At 36.1% G+C, this 13,010-nt stretch overlaps 1 protein-coding gene across 1 annotated transcript; it reads left to right on the top strand.

The window, feature by feature from the left end:
• Positions 1-748: 748 nt before the first annotated feature.
• Positions 749-11,741, top strand: trappc3 (trafficking protein particle complex 3). The gene is made up of 5 exons (XM_038279224.1): positions 749-921; positions 3,827-3,924; positions 5,777-5,876; positions 9,237-9,419; positions 11,507-11,741. Exons 1-5 carry the CDS (start codon positions 880-882, stop codon positions 11,624-11,626), a joined length of 543 nt encoding a protein of 180 aa, XP_038135152.1. The 5' UTR covers positions 749-879; the 3' UTR covers positions 11,627-11,741.
• Positions 11,742-13,010: the final 1,269 nt, after the last annotated feature.

The raw sequence follows: 13,010 nt of genomic DNA, 5'->3' as shown, positions 1-13,010 counted from the left end.
GTGTGGAGCGCTGTGAGTTTTGCTTCAGCCTCTCCCCTAATGCACAGGAAAACAGCCACGTGATTTCCAGGACTCAACATGAGCTGCTCACTTTGAAGCACATCTGTAACCTATCAGAGACCGCAGCCTGCTCCTTGGAGAGCCCATCTTATGATGGCGCAATTATGCTGCCATCTGGTGGCCATTATATGGAGGACCAATCCTGCCATAATTAAAAATAAATACAGAAATAAATAAATGCTCCAAAAATAATTAAGCATACAATTAATTGTTCCCAAAATACAATAAACAACTAAATTCTGAGATTAAAGTTAGAATTCTAAGAAAAAAAAGTCAGAATTCTGAGATTAAAGTGAGAATTTTGAGAAAAAAAGTCAGAATTCTGAGAATATAAAACTGAAATAAAAATTTTAAATCAGTTTACTTTTTTAAAAAAATCTTTCAATTCTTCCGTAGCTACCGTACAAATAATCAGAATAAAAAAGATAAACTCATCAAAAGGATGTTCTGTGCGCATTACATCCGAGACCTTGAAAATAAATGTCACCAAACTGTTTTATTGGGGGGACATTTTTTCCGCAAATGTAAAAAGCCAAATACTGAATAACGTTCTAAATCACAGCTATTAACGATATTTTTATTTTGATTTAGTCACAACCTTTTCCTTAAAAAAAAAACAAAAACAAACTCTTTTCTGTCTCTTGCATCTTGTTGCTGCTTCAGATAAACCGGAAGCTCACGCTTTTATTTAGCTAGCTTTGCAAAAGAGGAAGCGTATGACTGAACTGGTGATCACGGAACTAAGCGCTTGGCCAGAGTCAAATAAATAAGGGATTAATCTCGAATTACCTCCGGTGTAATCCCGTAACCCTTTCCACGATGTCTCGGCAATCTAACCGAACAACAGACAGCAAGAAAATGGTAGGATAAACGCCACAGGAGCTAGCCGGCTAGCTAACTTTCAAATGCTAACCGATGACAGCTAAGCTAGCAACTTCACATCTTCAGCAAATTAATGTTTAGACAGTGGAGTTCTACTATTTTAGACCTCGTTACCAAATAGATTGAATGAATCAAAAAGTGTTTCTTTGATTTTCTTATTAATTGCATCTTAATGAAATGTCCTCGTAATATACAAACTAGAAATACATTGTACATATAATAGTATCTGTTTTGGTCACTTTTGGAACATTTATGTTGTTATATTTTGTTAATTTGAATAATTTTCTTATAGGTAGTTATATAGTAGGTATTTTATACTCGAGTAACAAGTAATGCAGCGTCCTGACAACAGTAACAGCATCTAAGCTTATTTTAAACACTATAATTCATATTTAATGCTCTCTGTCTGAGCCTTTACTCTGCAGCATGTGACTCATTGTTAAATTAATGGAAACTATTAGAACTACTAAAACGGTTAAATACAAAATCACTATTACTGCAAAACATTATAAATACATTTTAATAAAGTATGACTGAACTTCCTTGGCAGAATTGGCTAAACATGAGAGCTGCTGCAGTTTCATCTGAATATTTCATCTCAGGAACCTATTGTTCTTCATTCATATTCAATTTTGTCTGGCTTGCATATTTTTTTAACTATTAGGCATTGATTATTTAAAAAGATATCATAATTTTGAGGAGGAAAGAAGACACAATGAATAATTTTAATAAAACTCTACTTTTGGTGGCAAAGAATAAAAACAAAAACAAAATTCCCTGACCTGGTAATTGTTCTGTTAATTGAGATACATTTTTCATGTATTTAGATAATTATTACTCCCTAAAGACCTGCTAGTTCTCGTTTTAAAAAACCCCATAAAAACAATATAAGTATATTTGGATTTAGATAATGGTTATTTAGCATAAAGCATTCTTTTTGTTTTTAAAAAGGCTGCAGAGCGAAGTCACTATACCAATGCTATATCATGTCTTTATTTCCTAAGTAGGTTAACTTTACAATATTTATTGATCCTGATGAAGAAAAAAGTAAGCCACTAAAATATAGCATAGTCTTCTAGCTTTTTGAGGTTTTAAAAAAATGCATCTCAGAGTTATACCATCATTGGCAAACAGGCAATATATTTTTTTCTTTTGAACTAGTGAGAGGTAAATATTTAAGGTAAATTAGACAGTTTTTAAGAAATGTTTAATCAAGCGTATGCCTACTAGAAATGTAAGGACATTCCCATATTACCTAAATTCTTAACTCATCATTAGGGTTGGTGGTCAAGCCATTATTTCCTGTTCTGGCTTAACAGGAATTAAAGAAATATAATTTTCGAAGACTTTAAGTTTTACCTTTATAGTGGGTAAATAGTATTTTTGTCAGTGTGTGTTAACACATTTATAAAGTACACAAACGCTATTAATAGATTATTTAATAATTGTGTATTGTTTGTAAATTGGTAAACATTTAAACAGGACTGCAGCTCAGTGGAGATTGCCACAAAGTGATTCATTGAAATAACTGAACACAAATGGATTATATTAATATTTCTAAAATCCTGCTTCGGTTGTACAGGATGTACAGATTCCCTATTCATATTAGCCAAAAAAAACAAAACCCATCAAATTATATCCAACTGAATCTAAAGTATCCTATGTGTATGTTTTTGTTTCTTTTTTGGACCTATGGGTTAAAACGCAGCCCTCAACTAAAAAACAAACAAAAACCCCTAATGCTGTTTTGATTGCTACACACAAAATCCATCCAGCTGCAGCTTTTTCCCCGGTGCCACCATGCAGCAGCGACTTATCCACTTAAACTGAGAAAGAAAGAAAGAACTGATACAAACCAGAGACTAGCTTTTTTTTTTATTTTTTTTTATAGCCGAACCACAACCAGAGAGCGGCAGACTTTTTTAAAAGCGTATTTATACGCCACTCTGTCTGTTATGGATTTCATTTAGCAAGGCAGTTGGCTTTATTTTATTGATTTATTTATTTTTTTAATCTTTTCTCCTTTTTTACCCAATTTATTATTACCCAATTTATTATTATTATTTTTTATCTTTTCTCCTTTTTTACCCAATTTATTATTATTTTTTTTTTATCTTTTCTCCTTTTTTTCCCAATTTTATTGATTTGATTGTGTGAATGTTGTTTTTACCCATGTGTTAGCTTTTTTTTTTATCTGGACTGTTTTATTTATTTTTCTGTACACAGCTGTGGATGTTTTATAAGTGCTAACCAAATAAAATTGGATTTGATTGATTTTAAAATAATAAATGCAAAATTAAACAAACAAACAAAAAAATTCCTCCAGTGAAACTGTGCGCTTTCCGAAAAAAAAAAAAAAAAAAAGGCTGCACCAGTTTTAATAAATGTATAAGAATCAAATAACTATAATGTCTCATAATGCAGTCAGAACAACTGGAAAAGATGAAACTATTTCCACGAAACTTATATTTCTGACAACAAAACAAGCATCTTTACCTTAAAAGTGTTTTAGCAGTTTAACAATATGAGCCGCAGCGCAGAAGAAGCGCTCTGAGGGCGTGATTGTCTTTACCCTGAAAGTCACCTGCACAGCTATGTCATCCATCGCCATTTGTTGGACTGACAAATGTCAGTTGGAAATGTTTATATATCGCCTACACATATGCAATAACACGTCTAAATCAGGAATAAGAGAATAATTTGTGCAGATATCATATTGGGTCAATATTAGTATCGGCCAACACTGAAAGATACATAAACAAGTTGTACTGGGACCCCTCTAATTGAAAGTAATTGATTTATTTTGCCTAATTGAATGTGTATGCGGCACCCATATGCATTTATCCAGTAAATGTGCAATAAACTGTTGTCTTTTCCCTGTTAGAACTCGGAGCTGTTTACTCTGACCTATGGGGCTCTGGTGACCCAGCTTTGTAAAGACTATGAGAACGATGAGGAAGTCAATAAACAGCTGGACAAGATGTGAGTAACTTTGAAAAGTCTGTCAGTAGTGATGATGAGATGAAGCCTCATGAGGCTTTCAACTGTTTGGCCAAATTGCTTCAATGATCCCTACAGTTCATGAGGCTTCTTGTGAGCATGTCACCACCTACTGGTGGAAAGCAGAACTACAGTTTGTAATAAAATTGTGATTTTTTTGCAATTGTTTTTCTTTTTTTCCCCTTTTAAGTTCCTTTGAAATTAATTGAAAATAATGGTTGGTATATATAACAAAAAACCATCTGTTTTTTAAGTGTAACATTTCTTAGAACAATCATTTAAGGTGTACAGTTTTCCATTTTAGTGAAATAAACTCAAGCAGACAGTGAAAGTGTTTGTGCAAATTGGACAATGATGAGCAAATTTTTAGGTTTTAATCGGGCTGGAAGTTGTGTTCAACCAATCTTTTGGTTAAACTTACCTAATTTTCTTGCGTTTTTACTCAAATCTATATTTTAACTAAGGCAAAACCTATGCAAATTAGTCTCATTAGCCAAAAAAAATTAAGTAAAATCACTTTAAAAGTCAAAGGTAGGTCTTGAACCATTAACCTCAGGAGAGGGAGTCTGTGTCTTACAGATGACACCACTTATGTTGTTAACTGTTCAACGGAGAAAATAATACTTAAAACTAATGTTACAACTGTCTCTGGTGGCTTGCTCAGATTTTGATCATTACATTGTTTATTCTAACCAAAATAGTTTTAAGCAACTAGATTGGTTGTAAAACCAACCAATCTATTGTTAGAATCTATCCAAACTCTATCTAGCTGACAGCAACTCTTCCAAACTCCCACATCTTGACTGAGTACTGAGGCTGTTTAAATGCCTGTCAAAATTCTTGCGCTTTCTGAACCGCTTCCCGAAGCGGCCTCGTGGTATCACGGTAGCGAGGCCTCGGACGTCATCAATTTTGGCCCCTCCTCTAAATAAATCAAGCCTCCACACGCGATTCAGGGAAACGCCCCCTCCATTAATCGACACGCCTCGAAGCCTCGGCTCATCTCATAACATCACTATCTATAAGACCTGCTGCAGATTAATAATGATGTTAAAGCTTTAATGTGAATCCCTGAAACTAATTGGAATATTTAATTTGGAAACTAAAACTATTTCATTACTGTTTCTGCGTCTAATAGATGCATTCCTTTAGTGTGTATTAGCGTACACTTCTAGAACCACTGGGTTATGTTTTCTTGTCATATTGCATATCAGATATTTAATTGTATCTCACTAGGTTTAGTTATTTACAATATTGTAGCCATAAAAAAAATTTACTTTTAAGAGAAACCAGCTGAACTCAGCAGAAACCAGCAGAACCGTGACTGAAGTTGAGATAAAATTTCTCTCACATATCAATGTGTGTTTGGGCTACAAGACTTTAGAGGGAGCAAATGCCGAGGCATGTTTTTTAAGGACAGACCAAACATTTCTTAAAGGCCAAGCCGGATACAGTAATCCTGAAGCAAAGAAGTTTAGACAAAACCATGGATTTGTAGCCCCAAAAATTCAAAACATCCCTTCAAGCCAACGGATCTTTGGACTGAGTGTGCTTTGTTTCTCTGGTTGTATGGCAACCCCGAGCTTATAGCAGGATTATGCGCGTCTCACTTGCCCATAGAAGGTAGTAAATCTGCCTTGCCTGCTCCGGCATTTTCCACCCAACTGCTCGGAGATGGGCCGTGTTTGGGCTGGTTTCCCACTGCAGTCAGGAGAAGTCTTCAGTCTCAGAGGGCGATAAAATCAAGGCATTAAGTGTGTGAAACAAAAAAAACAACAAAAAAATGTCTTTACAATATCTGTTTCCTTTCCGTCTGGCTCTTTCTCCCTCACAGGGGATACAACATTGGAGTGCGTCTGATTGAGGACTTCTTGGCCCGCTCCAGCATCGGCAGGTGTCAGGATTTCCGAGAAACAGCCGATGTCATCGCTAAGGTAACCAGAAGGCCAATTGGAGCATGACCGTGGATGTCTCCCAAGATTGAATTAAGATGACAGGACAGGATTAAAAACTTAGATTATAGAGATCAAAACATCCCGGCACATGATGGGAGACAGGAGATCATGTTTTTACGGCTGAGTAAAGAAGAAAAACGTTAATTTACAGGATGAAGTTGACGTGATTTGGTATTTAATGCAGCAATTCACTTGCTTTACCCCGCTTTTTTTTTTTTTTTTAACACTTTCCAGTTTTCTAAAATTGAAAAACCCCATTTTTTGATGATTCTCCAAAAAACATAAACAGAAAAGCAGCTTTTATTCCTTAGCTGGTTGAAATGTTAGTATTGTTTGCCAGCTTTTTCAGTGCACAGATGGATTCACCTTTGTTTTAGACAATCAGTGAGAATTACAGGACAGTGGTTTGGACTCTGCAATAATAAATGATTCCCTTGCCGATGTCAACTGCGCGGCCCCCCACCCCCCCACCCCCCAAATTCAACCTCGAATATACGAATATATAAAACTGAACTATTCAGCCCCAATCATTAAATAGCCAAGTATGCACCTTCACAACACAATTTAAATAATATGGGTTAAGATACCAGCCAGAAGGTGCAGCTCAATTCTAAATGAGCATTTTTCTTTTTGTAAAAATTTGAGCTTCTCATCCCAATTTTAGCTTATTTCTCTTACCTACAAGACATAAAACAAGCAAGGATGAGAAAAGCCCTTTAAATGATTGTTTTCATTAGGAGCATAGGAAAGATTTCAAAGTGTGTGTGAGAGAGCAACCTAATTGGAAACAGACCCAGTGACCACAGTTGCTCCTTTAAGCTTTCCATTATGCAAAAATAGTTGATTTTGCATGATACAGGCCCTCTAACTACTGTATGCACCACTCTTTTAGAACAGCTGTATTGTGTATAAAGAACAACCTCCAAAATTGCTTGTTTCATAAAACAATTTATGCTCATTAATGTTTTGATCTTCTTTAGTCCATGCAAGGACAAGAAAATTTATGTATTTCATATTTGTTCCCTAAATTAACATCATTTAACTGCTGTTAAAATTTAACCGCTCAACAATTTTGCGTCTACATCTTTAAATCTGTTTACCTGGTTTGTCTTAACATCCCTAACAGAAGTTGAATGCTTAAAGCATCTTCTTTTCAGCCTGTAAAAGAAAAAGAAAATGGCTACTGAAATTCTTTTAAAGATATAGTGAAGGGACTGCACTGCTGAGCTTTTGTTCTGTTCTTTATGTTTCGTTGTTGTTATGAAACCAAAAATTAATAAAGATATCTATATATATAAAAAAAAGATATAGTGAAGGATTTTTTGAAGACTCTTCACTTTAAAAAAAAATGCACATGCTTAACCATATACCCGCTACAGAGAGGGAATGCCTATTAAACACGTGCAAGAGCACGCACGAGCCCATTTCTTCTTGTTCACATTCTGTTTAAAAGTTGTTGTTTGCATCGCTCATACAAGCTTGCTTTCCAAAACAAGATTTGCAATTTTTTCCACAGCGGGGAAAAAGACGAGCTTCAATGACTGGATGAAGCCGTAGCTCACCACACAGATACACCTCAAAGTGTACATGCGCACAAAAAGACGAGGGGCGAGAACGTAGGACGGCCTTACGTAAACATACCAGAGTGATTGACAATTAGGACAGGGTTTGACGTTAAGGATTTTTACCACTTACCCTTCGGGCAAGTGACTTTCACATGTCATTTGCCCAGAAACAATTTTTACTTGCCCAGTATAATGTTTGATAAATATAGTTCCTAATATTCATTTTTGTATATAGATCAATGAAACATGTTTGTTTTTTTAAATGTTTTTGTAATTCAGTATTTTTTAAGTTTCCAGGTTCCTGGTGTGTATATGCATGCATCAGATAATGAACTCAAGCCTACATTACCGTGTTAACATGCTTTTAAATCCTTCTGCACATTCTTTTCAAACTAAACTTTGCTTTAAATTGTTGTGGAAAAATATAAATTGTAATGTTAGAAATAAAATAAAAAAACTTGACAGGTTAAAAACTTAAGATAAATCACAAGACAGAAGTCAATGTCACAAATGAATAACTTTTATTTTAGAGTCACGGTATGTTTATACAAGATAATACCATTAATATAATGTGACTTTTCTAGAGAATTATTATACATAGTTATTTTATACAGGGTTTCAACAGTCTTACATAATGTCAGAATTCCCTGACTTTTAACTGACTCAGGATAAGTTTTCCCTGACCAAATAAATGCAGCCGTTTGTCGTTTTGGTAACTACATCAAAATTACCGCTAGGTAGACAAAAATCACGCGAGAATGTGTACAAAACAACAAAAATGGCGGCTGCAACACTTCTGGGTCGTTCTCATCGAATTTCGGTGATTTTAAAGTAATTTTGAGTGATAAATATTTTTTTTTTGCGATCATTGCACTTGCCTGGCGGGCAAATGCAATGAAATTTGTAATCTCCCAACAATAAAAACTACTTGCCCCAGGAGATCGGGCGATGGTTAACATCGAGCCCTGTAGGAGGATCACTTATTTTGATGATCCTCCTGAAAAAACAATATCTTCCACTTTGCCTTTAAGTTGATCTTAGACAACAGGCCGATGGAGTAAAAGCAGCTGCTGTTAGTTGTCTTCCCTGCGTAACAGATTGCTGTTGTCACCATGATGAGGTGTTCAGTTTAGCCTGTTTAATCTAAAAATGGTCCAGGTCGGGTCTCTGGTTACTTTTAAAGTACATTTCCCTTTTAGTTGCAAATTTGAATAATACTTGAACCCGTGTTTATTCTATTTTTTTATTTTTCAAATGTAACAAAACTGTTTGGATACATCGGCTCCAAAGCATTGAGTGTATATCCTGAATCCGATTTCAGGCTTCTAACAATCCTTCATTCTTTCTGCCTCATTTTGTTTCTTTGTAGTTTTAGTGGCAGAGGATTAAATGCCATCTCTGGGTGGATCATTTTTCCCCGGACCGTTGTTTAATATGATAATCAAATCTAATAATTTTTTAATATCCATGTAGGGCTTCATTTTCAGAGATTATTGCCCCTGTTATCTTATTTCCACAACTCCTGAAAGAGTCTAGTACTGAAGAAGCCAGTTTAAACTGGTAGGTTTTAAATCCAGTTAATACCTTTTTTGATATAATTCTTAGAATTTAAGTTTAATACTTTAAACAATATTTAATGTTTGTTTAGCATCACAACTAAACAATATTTTGCTTGATGATTAACAAGACAGAACCATGCTGAATAGATGTGCAGCTTTTCTCTCTTATATAACCCCTATTCCTTTGTCTTTTTCTTTCCCTCCTGATCCATTAGGTAGCCTTTAAAATGTACCTGGGAATTACTCCCAGCGTGACCAACTGGAGCCCAGGAGGAGATGAGTTTTCCCTCATTCTAGAGAACAACCCTCTGGCTGACTTTGTGGAGCTGCCGGATAACCACAGCACACTCATTTACTCCAACCTGCTGTGTGGTATCCTCAGAGGAGCCCTGGAGATGGTAAATTCAACTGCTCAGCTCCTCTTTTTAATAAGATCTTATTAAACAAAAATAAATTCAGTCTCATAGTTTAGGCTCCTGGATTTTGTCAAAAAAGTAGAGCAAAGCATTAAAACCTTTGCAGGTCTGCAGGATAAAAGAAATACACGATAGGCTATAATGATGAGGCCCAGTTAGAGAACTGTAGAGTTCAAATGTTAAAAATAACTCTTAGTAATGCATTTAGCCTAATTAGCTGTTATCAAGTAAAAAAGCATAACTTAATTGCTTCGCATTATGCCTCATGTTGCAACGTTTGCTGTTTACTGTTGCTGCTACTGCTTAATGGAGTTCAGTCCCAGTCTTTCTTATCCAGAACAGCAGAAAATCAGGAATTTTGGTTGGTTTCCTCATAACACATTTTAACGATGGATAGTATTTCTAAGATTTTCCTCTTAAAAACTTTTCCTATTAAAAGAAAATATTGCTTTATGTTTATAACTGAAAATTATTAAAACTCTGAAGTTAGATTTTTTTTCTTCCCCAGTGTTTAAAGTTAAACGGTCTGTTTCATTTTTAGTTGAAAAAGCATTTCCTGAAGAAAGTTTTATTACGTTTTTGAAAATGTCTTATTTCCTTTTTTCTTAATCTAAAAGTTTGCTTTAAGTTAATCTTTTTTTTAAAGCCTGGAGAGTTAATATGTTTTCCATCTATATGACAGCATTTAAAAGCTTAACAAACGGAAGAGAGTCCGAAAAAGGTCTAACCCATGACACCGCCACTGCCATGCCTTACAGATGGAGAGTTCTAAGCTATTTGAATTCTCTGAATAAAAATAAAAGTTTCCTTTCCTGGTCAGATTGAATTGCTTTAAAGGTATATTGGAGGATTTTTCCCCCCAGCTGGATCACACTGCAGGCCTTGATGCTCAATTCCGATTTTTTTTTTGTGTAAAAATCCAATTTTTTTGCATTACTGTTCACATTTACAAATACATGCGATTTGTGATCTCCTGTGTGAACTGCAGTCATACAACGCAAGTGTCCCGCATGCACAGTAGGGGTGTGGGAAATAATCGTTTTGGCGATATATCGTGATATTCGGCTGCCCAATATAATATCGATCTTTCACTTCTTAGTATCGATTTAAAAAAAAAAAAAAAATGGTTACATAAAATATTGATGGGAAAATGGGCTACCTCTGCACCACCACTGACAGAAAGCGCTGTGGAGCCCTTTAACTGCGTGCAGCACCATATCTGTATTTGAGGCAGTCACAGTGGAAGAAAACCCCAAACAACATGGATAATAATACCTAATCAATATTTTCTGATGAAAATATACAGCACTTGCTGTTTTATCTCATCATTTGACTTTGATAGCTGGGGAAAATATTGCAATATATAGTGATACCGCAATATCGTGATAATATCGTATCGTGACTCAAGTATCGCGACATGTATCGAATCGCAACACTCATGCCAATACTCACCTCTAATGCACAGTAGAGGACGCAATGACGTCACAGGCCAGCGTGCTCTATGTTCACGGAAGTAAACATGGATGGTATTGCTGGCGCGCATCTAGCGGTCTTTTCCAACCATTAAAACACATTCTTTTCAATATGGTTGGACATAAATACTGCTTCCCGCATCATCGTCTGCCATGGTTGTTGTTTTTTTTGCCGTTACTTCTTAGCAAGACGCAGAATAGTGACCTATGTCGGGTATTAATGGCGTTCAGGTCGGATGAATGCGACCTGGCCGTTCAGACACAGGTCGCAATTTAAAAGATCAGGTTCGTATTGGATTCAGGATCGCATTGGAAAAAATCGGATCTGTGTTGTTCAGACTGTCATGAAAAGATCAGATCCAGGTCGCATGTAGGCAAAAAAATCGGATTTGGGTCACTACAGGCTGCAGTGTGAACGTAGCCTGAATAAGTGGTCCTCCTAATTGTCAATCATTCTGGTGATATGTTTATGTAAGGCCTTCCTACGTGTTCGTCCCCATTTTCACTGACATAGTGGAACGCACGTGGAAGCCTATTTTAAGAAGTATTTTGAGTCCTATTGTGGCCTAAGGATATGACGTTCTGACTCTGATTTAGGTCCAGATGGCGGTTGACGTGAAGTTTGCCCAGGACAGCCTCAGAGGGGACAACGTTACAGAAATCCGCATGAAGTTTATTAAGAGGATTGAAGAAAACCTCCCAGCCGGAGAGGAGTGATGAGGAAAACAAAGACACTTTTATTATGTTTAGCTGTGGGGTTTTTCTTTCAGTTGTTTTGCATGTTTATTAATTTATGTACATAATTGTAATCAATGAAATCAACATTAATCAATGTGTGTCATGTGATCTTTTTCTCATGGGTGGGTTTCAGTGTTTTATCTTTTCTATTGGAGTAAGACTGGACTTTATATAAGCCATTCCAACACATGCTGCTTATCCTTTGACTTAAACCATTCAAATGTAACTTTGGCTGTATGCTAACAGTTGTTTTGCTAAAAGACAAACCTTTGCCCCAGTCTTAAAGCTTCTTACAACCTTTTCTCCAGGATTACCTTGCATTTGGAACCATAGATTTTTCTAATTCTCTCCAAACAGCTTCAATGTCCCTTAGATGCATCATGAAACAACAATTCTCAGTGGGGCTTTTATCATGTTTATATACAATCTTTAGTTCTTCACCATGTATAGTTTTTGGTATCTACACAAAAAAGTTGCCCTGTCTTCCAAAAAAGTTTTTCAGGAACCATCAAGCAATTTCTTACCATGCCTGATAGTTTAGGGGCTGAATATTAAAGGTTGGAAATATAAATTGACATAATCCAAAAAAGAGTTTAAGAAGGAGAAATACTTTAGCAAGGCACTGCAAGTTATTTACTCTTATCTTGCCAGCCTTATATTTCACTTGGAGGTATTTCTTGGATGTACCATAGCTGCTTTGAGCAGTCAAACAATGCTGTATCTATTGCCAGGCCTGTGTTTGTGCACTGAAATAATCTGAGTGTGCATGTGAAGAAAACACCTTCAAGTGCTTGCTTGTGGCTTTCACACCTATGAATGAGTTTTACATTCCCAAGAAGTAATGAGCAGAACTTCCCAGTTAGGCCCGACCAGCACCTCGTCAATAACCCAAAGCACAGATGGCTTTTCACATGCCGACATGCTCGCACGTACACAAATCATTCCTCCCTTCACATTTAAATAAAATGGGGAGAAAGGAAAAAAATATGGTATGGCTTCCATGAAAACATGAAGCATGTTTTTCTTATTGTTCTTCGTTGTAACAGAAAAACTGTTGTAGCAAACTCACGAGCCGGCTGAAAGCACTTACGAGGATGAGATTGTCAGATAGGGATTTCCTTTTGGAAAAGATCTGTTAGCTAATAGCTGCCGGAAACCTCAAGGCTCTACACATCCTACTTTATAGCTGCTGTTACATAAACCCCTGCTTTCTTCAGTTTCAGTAGGATGCTGATGTAGAGTCCAAGCAACAGCCACCAGAGGTAGCTGTTTACATTACGTTCCCCTCCTGATGCCATCGCCGCTCTGTAGTGCAAGGTTGAAGCGATGTATAGCAGACTCTTTTTGGCCTAAGCTAGGTATC

Source organism: Cyprinodon tularosa, unplaced genomic scaffold (genome assembly GCF_016077235.1).
Source record: "Cyprinodon tularosa strain WSP-4 unplaced genomic scaffold, ASM1607723v1 ctg149, whole genome shotgun sequence".
Lineage (NCBI taxonomy): Eukaryota > Metazoa > Chordata > Actinopteri > Cyprinodontiformes > Cyprinodontidae > Cyprinodon > Cyprinodon tularosa.
The sequence above is the reverse complement of the archived record's forward strand: the minus strand, read 5'-3'. Positions and strand labels throughout refer to the sequence as shown.

Excerpts from the sequence above, each read along its gene's own strand:
- trappc3 (XM_038279224.1), top strand. The coding sequence starts at position 880 with ATGTCTCGGCAATCTAACCGAACAACAGACAGCAAGAAAATG. Across the intron at positions 5,877-9,236 it reads CAGCCGATGTCATCGCTAAG|GTAGCCTTTAAAATGTACCT; the intron begins GTAACCAGAAGG and ends CTGATCCATTAG. Across the intron at positions 9,420-11,506 it reads TCAGAGGAGCCCTGGAGATG|GTCCAGATGGCGGTTGACGT; the intron begins GTAAATTCAACT and ends ACTCTGATTTAG.